The sequence below is a fragment of the Oryctolagus cuniculus genome, chromosome 18, assembly GCF_964237555.1.
Source record: "Oryctolagus cuniculus chromosome 18, mOryCun1.1, whole genome shotgun sequence".
Classification (NCBI taxonomy): domain Eukaryota; kingdom Metazoa; phylum Chordata; class Mammalia; order Lagomorpha; family Leporidae; genus Oryctolagus; species Oryctolagus cuniculus.
In genome coordinates this window covers 2402260-2413464 of record NC_091449.1, presented here as the reverse complement: position 1 = coordinate 2413464, position 11205 = coordinate 2402260, and the positions used below count along the sequence as shown (strand labels likewise).

Genomic DNA, 11205 nt, shown 5'->3' with positions numbered 1-11205 from the left:
TTGAGAAAAACAAAAATAATCAACCTAGAAAGATCAAAATTTCATTTCCACACAAAAGTGAGGAAATAACAAATATTCCTTACATTAAGAAGTATCTTCTCACGATTACTGTGTTTAGTAGTCATAAGGATTAAAGACTTTACTGGGATATATTTCTCCTCTACTTCACAGATAAGGATACCAAAGTTTGAATGTCTTGCCTAAGATTCTAAACTTGGGGAATAAACGTGTAAGTTATCTGCTTCCAGATTTGCAATTTTCTCAATTGCTTCTCATTATCCCTCCTTAAAATAGTTAACCAACAGCAAATTTATGTCATCTCCATGGGAACCCAACCACATGCAGTCCACCCAACTTAATCTTTGCACTTCTGCATGGACCAGGGTCTTTTTTTTTCTTTTTAGATTTATTTATTTATTTGAAAGTCAGAGTTACACAGAGAGAAAAGAGAGGCAGAGAGAGAAAGGTCTTCAATCCACTGGTTCACTCCCCAGTTGATCCGAAGCCAGGACCCAGGAGCTTCTTCCGGGTCTCCCACGTGGGTGCAGGGGCCTAAGGACTTGGGCCATCTTCTACTGCTTTCCCAGGCCATAGCAGAGAACTGGGTTGGAAGTGGAGCAGCAGGGTCTCGAACCAGTGCCTATATAGGATGCTGGCACTGCAGGTGGTGGCTTTACCCACTACGTCACAGTGCCAGCTCCAGGACCAGGGTCTTTACAAACCTCTTTTTTTCTTCTCGTAGATGGAGAAGTCTCTGGAATTGGCCAACATGTCCAGTGGTCCTGATTTTATCCTCCTGGGTTTGTCTGCCAGACAAGGTGGAAGGGGTGGCCTGTTCCCTGTCTTCCTGACTCTCTACCTGCTGACCCTCCTGGAGAACATGCTCATCATCTACCTCATCTGCAGCCACAGTGAGCTCCACAAGCCCATGTACTTCTTCCTGGGCAACCTCAGCTGCCTGGAGATGTGCTACGTGTCGGTGACCATGCCCAGCCTGCTGGCGGGGCTGTGGACTGGACCCTGCCATGTGCCCTTCACAGCCTGCATGACTCAACTCTTCTGCTTCATCTCTCTCATTGGTACCAAGTGTACCCTCCTGGCCTCCATGGCCTATGACCGCTACGTGGCCATTTGCCACCCTCTGCACTACCCACTGCTCATGCGGCCCAAGGTCTGCCTCAGCTTGGCCATGACTTCTTGGCTTGGTGGACTGGTGGTCTCAGTGGTCAAGACCACATGCATTGCCAGCCTGTCTTACTGTGGACCCAATATCCTCAATCACTTCTTCTGTGATGTCTCTCCTCTTCTCAACCTGTCCTGTAACCCTGTGGCCCTCACAGATCTGGTGGACTTTGTCTCCGCCATCGTCATCTTCTGGGGGCCATTACTCGTTGCTCTGGCCTCCTATGTGGCCATAGGAAGGGCCGTGCTCCACATGCCATCAGCCACTGCCCACTGCAAAGCCTTCTCCACCTGTGCCTCCCATCTCGTCGTGATGGGCGTCTTCTATTCAGTGGTCCTCTTCATGTATTCCCGCCCCAGACACATGGCATCCACAGACCTCAACAAGATGCTGTCAGTCATCTACACAGTGGCCACGCCCATGTGCAGCCCCATCGTCTACTGCCTGCGCAACAGGGAAGTCCAGGCAGTGCTGCAGAAGACCCTCCACCCTCGCTGAGCTCTGCTGAGAACTGACTCCCTCTCACTCCTGGTTCGAAAATTTTCATCACCTGAGACACACACCTAAGTTTTAAAGGCAAATAGGAAACTGGAGGGGGGCCGACGCTGTGGTGTAGCAGGTGAAGCCACCCCCTGCAGTGCTGGCCTCCCATATGGGTGCTGGATCAGGTCCCGGTTGCTCCACTTCCAACCCAGCCCTCTGCCATGGCCTGGGAAAGCAGTGGAGGCTGGCCCAAGTCCTTGTGCCCCTGCACCCACGTGGGAGACCCAGAGGAGGCTCCTGGGTCCTGGCTTTGGATCGGCGCAGCTCCGGCCATTGTGGCCAACTGGGGAGTGAACCAGCGGATGGAAGATCTCTCTCTCTCTCTGCCTCTCCTTCTCTCTCTGTGTAACTCTGACTTTCAAATAAATAAATAAATCTTTAAAAAAAAATAAAAAAAAGAAACTGGAGGAACACGGCTTTTAAAAAATGGAAATATTCCAAAATGAAAATGGTCATGACCAGAAAGGCTATTGCCAAGGAAATATAACTGGTTGATCAGCTATAAAAGGATTGGCAACATCTGTTAATCCAGGAAATTAAAAATGGAAAACAGCAGTCTATTCGTTACACAATAAAACTATTGTATTCATGTATGTGTATGTATATAATTATATGGTGCATAACTTATATATACAGAATACTTGTTGCAAAATTGGGAAATTTGGAATAGGCAATGTTTTGGGGAAATTATTGGAAATAATTCAAGTGGCCACAAACAGGAGACTATTTAAATGTTACATACATACTGGGCAATAATATGCCTCCATGAAAGAGGTTAGATTAGACCTGTGGTTACTGACATGAGAGATGTCCTAGCCAGGTTGTTGGGTTAAAAATAAAATAAGCAATTATATGAGTATGTTAACATTTTGTAAACTTGTGATGAAATAATAATTATTAAAATGTTATTCTGTTAATATGCACCCAGAAAAGAATCTGAGAGTGGGTATATCAACTATTATCAGCAGGAATTTTTGGGTATGGAGTCACAGGGGCTCACACTCTACTTTAAATATTGAATATTTCGTATTATAATTGTGTCACCTTTACTAGGGTGCTTAAAAAGTGTCATGGAAAATGCAATTAATTAATTAACTTAGTAAAAAAATTGAAACATGTGCTTTTTTTTATAATGTTCATTTCCATGAATTTTTTGAAGACTCTTAATATGAATATATTTCAAGAAAATGTTCACTAAAGCTAACTCATCTTTTAATTACATTTCCATTAACTTTTAAGATACTGTAATCAACAATAGGAGTCACTGTGCACTTACTCCCCATGCAGCTCTGTCCTTAATGTGTTGTATTATGTGAATTAATGGTTAAAAAAATACTCTTGTATAATGAAATAAATAAACATAAAAGAAAGCAAATTAATGGAGTTACCTTCAATGGAATGACTTGCTCAGACTGAAATATTTTTAACTTTTATTAAAATTATGTCAATGGTACCTCAAGGGAAATGAGCATGTTCTTTTTTTTTTTCCAGAGAGAGAGAATAAATGGGCACATTTTAGAAGGGTGATTTGTTAATAAATAAAAAAATCCTTGAGAATCTGAATGCCCTTGCATTCATTAATTGCACTTTATAAATTTATCATGGTACAAAAAGATTATGATATGGTCAAGATATTGAGTAACAAAAATACCTATTCAAAACTATTTGCACAAAGACAACCTAGTAGTTCATTCAAATAAAGGTAACCAACATGACCCACAAGCTTAGGCGATACTCACCTCTACCTTCTTGTAAAGAAATGAAAATCAAAGTAAAATTCATACATATCAAAATGAAAAAGAAATCATTTGAGAAGATGCAATGTTGTAAGACGTGGAGGAAGCACACTCTTTGTATGGAAATGTACATTGAGGCGTATTATATGCAAAGCAGTTAACCAATATTGATCATAGTTAAATGCTCATACACTTTGACATAGCAGATACCATTTTAACTTCAGCCTTCATAGAAAGTAGGTGGGAGGTTTCTTAGGGCTATGGGTGGTAGAGATAATGAAAATGTTCTGGAATTAGACAGTGATGTTGTTTGCACAACCTTGTGAATATACTCAAAAAGCCATTAAATTGTGCATGTTGAAAAGATGAAATTTATAACTTGTGAATTATATTTCAATAAAAAAAGTAGGATATTGATAACTTGAAAGCTCTCCTGATGCTGGTCAGCTGGTCAACCTCAGGACCAGTGCAGGGTTTTATGGAAAGCTGCCTGGACCTCCTTGTTGCGCAGACAGTAGATGACAGGGTTGCACATGGGTGTGACCACCGTGTAGATGACTGAGAGCACCTTGTTGAGGTCCATGGCCTCCATGTGGCTGGGACGGGCATAGATGAAGATTGTGACTGAATAGAAGATGCCCACCACCACCAGGTGGGAGGCACAGGTGGAGAAGGCCTTGTAGCGGGCAGCAGCTGATGGCATGCGGAGCACGGCCCTACCGATAGCCACATAAGAGGTCATAGTCAGAATAAGGCAACCCCAGAGGATGACGATGGCAGAAACAAAGTCCACCAGCTCAGTGAGGGCCACATGAGTGCAAGACAGATCCAACAGAGGGGCCACATCACAGAAAAAGTGGTTGATGACATTGGGGCCACAGTAGGACAGGGTGGCAATGCATGTGGTCTTGGCCAGAGATACTACAAGCCCACCCAGCCACGAAGTCATGGCCAAGCCCAGGCAGACCTGGGGCCGCATGAGCAGTGGGTAGTGCAGTGGGTGGCAGATGGCCACATAGCGGTCATAGGCCATGGAGGCCAGGAGAATGCATTCTGTGCCAACAAGGATTATGAAGAAGAAGAGCTGTGTCATGCAGGCCACAAAGAAAATGTGATAGATGCCATTCCACAGCCCCGCCAGCAGGCTGGGCATGGTCACCGACACGTAGCACATCTCCAGGCAGCTGAGGTTGCCCAGGAAGAAGTACATGGGCTTGTGGAGCTCTCTGTGGCTGCAGATGAGGTAGATGATGAGTGTGTTCTCCATGATGGTCAGCACGTACAGAGTCAGGAAGACGGCAAACAGGGCGTCCCTTATGCCCAGGCTACTGGACAAACCCAGCAAGACAAACTGCTGGACTCTGGTCATGTTGGCCAATTCCAGGGATTTCTCCATCTGTGAGGAGACAAAGTTGTTAACATTCTGTTTCCTGTAAAGGCACAGTAGTAAAATGCTGATTACTAGAGGCTGGGGGTGGTGGAAGGCTTAGGGGACAGCTGGGTTTTATTCATTAATTGTGACAGTATATCATACTAATATGAGATGTTAATAACAGGCAAAACCAAGAGTGGATTATTGACTGTGACAAATCTTCTCTATTATATGTTAACGATAGTGGAAGCCGTGTGGGGCGTACATGAGAACTCGTTGTGCAACTTCACAACTTTTGTTTTGAAATTTTGAGGCTATTCTGAAATAAAAGATAAAAATTGGATATTCACAGTGCTTGGAGACCAGGTGCCTTTGGCAACTGGTTTTCTTTGGAATTCTTTTGTTGTAGAGAGAAATGTCGCATATTCGTAGGGGAAACTCAGCAGTGAGCTCAGATGTCTGAGTTCTTTGTGTGCTCTTCTTGCTAAACCTATGACCTTATACAAACAATTCCACTGAAGAAATTTGGCAGAGTAACACTTCCATCCCATGAGTTTGCTATAATAAATCAAGTGTAGAGAGCAATACCTAAGAACAAATTAGAAATAAGAATGATTGCTGTGCTTGTTTTGTAAAATGTGATTTCTTCAGAGTTTTTATCTTTTATCATTCACAAATGAATTAAGGCCATTCTATAAGATCCAGAGTAGAGTTAGCCTAAAAGCTGTCTTGTTTAAAAATATTTTAATTATATTTTAATTTATAGAATTATATTATGTTGCGAGTCATAACTTGTAATGTTCAAGAAGGGAAAGAGGCAGTGTCCAGTCCAAATTGCAGAAAAGTTGGTGCACTGTTCAGCATAAGGCTGGACATTTAGTTTATTGTGCCAAACCTATATGATTGTATATTCTCATATATGATTTTCTTCCTTTCACAGAAGAAATTGCTGATGTAAACTGAGGCACATAATCTATTAATGAAAATTTCTATACATTGAACTCCAACTCTATGTCCAGAACTTGCTATACAACCTAGCATAAACCACACAGCAGGGAGCAAATTGAACAGAGAAAAAAGTCAGCTGGGGTGGTCGTCAGCACTGTGCCAAATCAGAGGATCCAGAAAAGGCTTCCACACCTGAGGCTTGGGGATAGGAGAGCTTAAGTAACCCAACCTGGAGAGTCCTTCTGAGTACAGGGCTTCGTCCTCTGCATTCACTGGAGGCCACTTATTGAGTTCCCTTTGTTGCTAGCACTGAGACTGCATGGGTGAGATCCAGGAACAGTAGCTGTCTGCGAGAAGCTGGCTATTTGTGAGAAAGAGGTACTCGTGCGAACAATTAGAAGGACTAGGACATTTCAGAAGGGCTTGGAACTATGAAGAAACATATCCTGAGCCCATAAGAGCTCACAGGAGAAGGTTACTTATGCCAAAATGATTGAAGGTGTAACATGAGGTGACAGATGCTCCCCAACGTGGGACTAAATGCGGAAGAATATTCCAAACAAGACAGCAGCACTTGCAATGGTCTGAAGTTGCAAGGAACTTCCCTCTGATGCCCACATGAACCTGGTTCTCCCCCGTACTCACATATTTGTGTTTTGGTTCTTAACATGGCCCCTGCTCTGGGGGAAACTCCCCTAATTAATGGCCCATTTATCATGTGCAAAGTTTTGCACAGCAAACCATTACCCAACAAATGAAATCACTGTACTTCACTCCACCTGGCCACTCTTCTGGACAACTCCAGGCTGATATTTCGGAGTTCAGACTACAGATTGGGATACAGCTATGGATGTTCAGAGAGCTCTCATTGAAGTTTTCCATTCTAATTATCTTTCTCTCTCCCTCCGCCCCCATTCTCTCCCAATTCAAGGAAATTCTCAAAATGCTCTAAGAAAGACAACTCAGGGTTAACAATAAAAGTTATTTGCCCATGTTTTGGGAAGAAATCTTGGACTAATTCTAATTCCTATATCTAACATGCTTTCTTTTTATTATTATAATTCTGATTTTCAGTATTCTAAATGGAAGCATCATAAACTAAATTGTTGTAGCAGTAATAACAATGATTATTTAGGAAGCTCTTCCTTTGTGTAGCATTGTATTATGCCTTCAATCTTTAGCTCTTTAAAGCTCAAAAAACCAACGTGAAGATGTATTTGTCATTTTGGTATTACAGGTAAGGAACAAAGCTCAAGAAATCAGCAACTTTTCCAAGACAGGGAGTAATAGTACGAGAACTAGGATGCAAATTGGAGTCTAATTGGATCGAAATTCCATATCCCCTTCCTGTGACCTAAGTCAGATCATTTTCACATATCCTGTTCAAATACTGAGTTGGAAAAACTAGCAACAACAGCATATTTGTGACAAGTTTTTAGGAGAAAGATTCCTACAGTACTCAGTGATACAAAGGATGAAAGGAGTTTTGAGAGAGAACCTCTGAGGTTTTATAAATGGGAGTTTCAGTATGTAAGAACTTGTTGCTGCCATTTTATTCTCATTCCAGAGAATTCGAGTTTCTACATCTGAGAGATCCAAGAAGCTGGAGATGTTGGGAAATGATCTTAAGGTTATGAACAAAGGCATAGGGACATGAGTTAATTGAATCCTTCAGATGAATAGTTACTGTGTGCATAAGATCTGGTTACTGCTCTGTGAGGAATTTGGGCCATGATGCTTTCTAGCTCCATGTCTTGAACAGGGCGCTTAACCCTTTCAAGCTCGAGTTGTGCATTTCCAAATCAAGGACAATCCTCTTATACCTTAAAATATTTTATCTGTTAGGAGAGGAGGTTTACACACTGTGAATTTAAAGGCTTGTGCTTAGAAGTTATATGTTATATGGGTTTGAAACCTCTTATCCTAAATGAAACCCAGAGTTTCTCTCATAAAAGCAGACTCTTGATTGGAAAAAGACTTTAACAGACTTTAATCCCACCTCCACTCCATAGCAAGTAAATGCTGTGTGCAAAGAAAGCAGAGCCAGGACCAGTGGACAGATGGGCATGAAGGAACCTGGATTTTAGCCTCAAAGAGTTTAAAAACACTGAAGCAGTGTGGCTCTAGGAAAGTTATTAAATACACTTTATCCTCCTTTGCTTTGTAATGAAAATGTGACTGTTACCCCCTTAGAATTGATTGGCTATACATCAGTGTCCATCACATGCCAGATCTCTTTGGATGGCAACACTTGTGGTTAAAAGGGTTTCAAGTCAGATTACGAGGCTATCCCTCCCTTTCTAATGTTAGGGTCTTTAGGAAGCCACTTGACCTACATATGCCATATACACCTGTATCTATCTACCACTCCTGGGAGTTAAATCAATCAGTATCTCTAAAGTATTTAGAGTCTGTACCTGGTATCCCTGAGTTTTCTACAAAAGAAATGTTCTTTCTGTTGCTTTGTCTTCACCTCCCAAGAATCACGTTTGGTCTCCTCACCTAATGGTGGAGAGACGGTGGGCACAGGTCCTTTCCGTCTGATGCTGCACCTGGAGGAGACTCAAGATCAGGCGGATTCAGCTTCTGCCCAAAGGAGATCCAAGGAATAGAACTATAGGCTTTCAGTGTGCCTCAGAGGAAACTCTCCTTGGTCCTGGGATAGGTACCACACTCTCCCCAGCCCCTTGATTCTCTTTGTGGTTCTGCATTCCAGGTGCTACTGAAGTGACTAGCCACACTTGAGAAGGAGGCAGAAGGGTAAGTTAAACAGGAGCTCTGGCCCTGAGAGACCTCTCTGATCTCTGTGGATTAGAGCAAGTGAAGGAGAAGAAAGTTTTTATTAAACTGGGGCTCTAAGGAGGCTGATGGGAGAAGGACAGAGGCAAGTTGGCCTCCAAGCAAATTGAAGTGCAAGTCCCCACGCACTGAGAGTGTCTTTCCAAACACAAGGTGCTCGGATTGGGTATCAGGATAAGCAAAATCAGTTTATCAATTCTGTGTGTGCTTTAGCACACCAGCATGGAATCTAGGTTTATAATTTGTTTGGAGAAGCACCAGTGGAGCTGAGGTCCACAACAGAGAGCTTTTAGAACAGACTTGGTGCTCAGAAAATGCTGCTCATTGAAATCAGAGACACAGCAGATGTTTGTACACCATGTTCATAGCAACATACATCACAGTGTGGAAGCTATCCAGGTAGATAACAGCTGATGAGTCGAATGCGGCATACACAGAAACATACAATGTTATTCACCCTTAAAAAGGAAGGAAGCTCTCACACACGCTATGAAATGGATGAATCATGAAGATATTATAATGAGTAAAACAAGTCATCACAGAAAGAGAAAAACAATCATCCCACTCATAGGACGCAGCTAGAATTCTCAAATGATAGAACTAGGAAGCCAGCGGACGGGGTGGGGGTGGGGGAGCCGGCTACGGAGACTTGCTGTCTAATGGCCAGAGTTTCACTTGTGCCAGGTGAAAGGGATTTTGGAAAAGAATTGTGATGATTGCACAGCAGTGTAAGTAGTAGCTATGCACATGAAAATGATTATGATTTTAGGTAAATTTTATGCTTTACCTCAATCAAATTTAATTACTCACATAATATAAAATTGACACAAAACAAAAGGGCACTTGATCCAAGTCTCCCAAAATATACTAATTTCCCGAGAAAACAAGTGAAGAAACAAGTCATATAAAAATATGACAGTTCTGCATTCTGTTTTATAAGTTTCCCATTTCATGGGAAATCCTATGGGAAAACTACTCATGGACCTCAATATTTTTCTTCCTTAATTAATAATAATTGTTCACATTTATGGGCCAGGGAGCAACATTTTCAATACATGTATACAATGTATATTGATCAAATCAGGTCAACCAGCATTTCCACTTCTTTAATATTACTTTATTTTTGGAAACTTTGGGATTCTTTCTTGTATTTTCTTATAAAATATACAATAGATTATAATGAACTATAGCCACCCGCTATACTGTGTAACATTAGGAACATCCTCCTTCAATCTAGCTATGATTCAGTACCCATTATTTGGACATCAGATGTCAACGTTTGTGTATCAAGATTAACTAGCATTTCAATTCCATTTTCTATTAACTTTTTGAAGTACTCTGGCATTTCCATATCAATTCATAAGCATTGATTTCTTTTACATAGATCAAGGTTTATCACATAATGTACATCAAATAACATTTAATCCATCCATTATCAGTGCAATTTTAAGTTGTTCCTAATTTTTTTATTGCAAACAATACGCAACAATATCCTTGTACATATTATCCTATCAGTACTGTGGACACATCCAGGCTCATGGGATTGTTAAATATTTGTTCTTTTGTGAGTTAGGTTAAACATCTTTTCACACGGATTGCAATTTGAATCTGGATGTGAGAAGGATAGGCTTGGAAGATGAGGATCAGAGCCAGGGTAGGGTCTTCCGCAGCACTGCGTGGACCTCCTTGTTACGCAGGCAGTAGATGACAGGGTTGCACATGGGTGTGACTACCGTGTAGATGACTGACAGCACCTTGTTGAGGTCCATGGACTTGATGCGGCTGGGCCGGCAGTAGATAAAGAGAGCTGCCGAGTAGAAGATGCCCACCACCACCAGGTGGGAGGCACAGGTGGAGAAAGCCTTGCGCCGGGCAGCCGCTGAGGGCATGCGGAGCACAGTTGCCCCAATAGCTGCATAGGAGGCCAGGGAGACTAGCAGAGTTCCACAGAAGATGACGATGGCAGAGATGAAGTCCACCAGCTCTGTGAGGGCCACATGGGTGCAGGACAGGTTGAGCAGAGGGGAGACGTCACAGAAAAATTGGTTGAGGACATTGGGGCCACAGTAGGACAGGCTGGCAATGCATTTTGTTTTTACTGCTGAGACAATAAACCCACCAAACCATGAGGACAAAGATAAGCCCAGGCAGACATGGGGCCGCATGAGCAGTGGGTAGTGCAGAGGGCGGCAGATGGCCACATAGCGGTCATAGGCCATGGAGGCCAGGAGGGTGCACTCTGTGCAGATGAGAGAGACAAAAAAGAACAATTGGGTCATGCAGGCTGTGAAGGGCACCTGGTAGGGTCCAGTCCACAGTCCCACCAGCAGGCTGGGCATGGTCACCGACACATAGCACATCTCCAGGCAGCTGAGGTTGCCCAGGAAAAAGTACATGGGCTTGTGGAGTTCACTGTGGCTGCAGATGAGGTAGATGATGAGTGCATTCTCCAAGAGAGTCAGCAGGTAGAGAGTCAGGAAGATGGCAAATAGGGCGTCCCTTATACCCAGCTTCGTGGAAAATCCCAGCAAGACAAATTGCTGGACTCTGGTCACATTGGCCAACTCCAGAGACCTCTCCATCTGTGTAGAGAAAAATAAAATTGTTGACATTCTGATTCCTCA

General features: G+C 42.7%; 3 protein-coding genes across 3 annotated transcripts; 1 reads left to right on the top strand and 2 right to left on the bottom strand.

The window, feature by feature from the left end:
- The first annotated feature begins 742 nt into the window (after positions 1 to 742).
- On the top strand, positions 743 to 1681 carry LOC100346328 (olfactory receptor 6Z7-like). Its single transcript, XM_008250230.4, has one exon. It carries the CDS (start codon positions 743 to 745, stop codon positions 1679 to 1681), a length of 939 nt encoding a protein of 312 aa, XP_008248452.1.
- A 2238-nt stretch (positions 1682 to 3919) lies between these two features.
- Positions 3920 to 4858, bottom strand: LOC100341737 (olfactory receptor 6Z7). The gene has a single exon (XM_002722571.2). It carries the CDS (start codon positions 4856 to 4858, stop codon positions 3920 to 3922), a length of 939 nt encoding a protein of 312 aa, XP_002722617.1.
- Positions 4859 to 10210: 5352 nt separating this feature from the next.
- Positions 10211 to 11178, bottom strand: LOC100346583 (olfactory receptor 6Z7). The gene has a single exon (XM_008250231.3). It carries the CDS (start codon positions 11161 to 11163, stop codon positions 10225 to 10227), a length of 939 nt encoding a protein of 312 aa, XP_008248453.3. The 5' UTR covers positions 11164 to 11178; the 3' UTR covers positions 10211 to 10224.
- Positions 11179 to 11205: the final 27 nt, after the last annotated feature.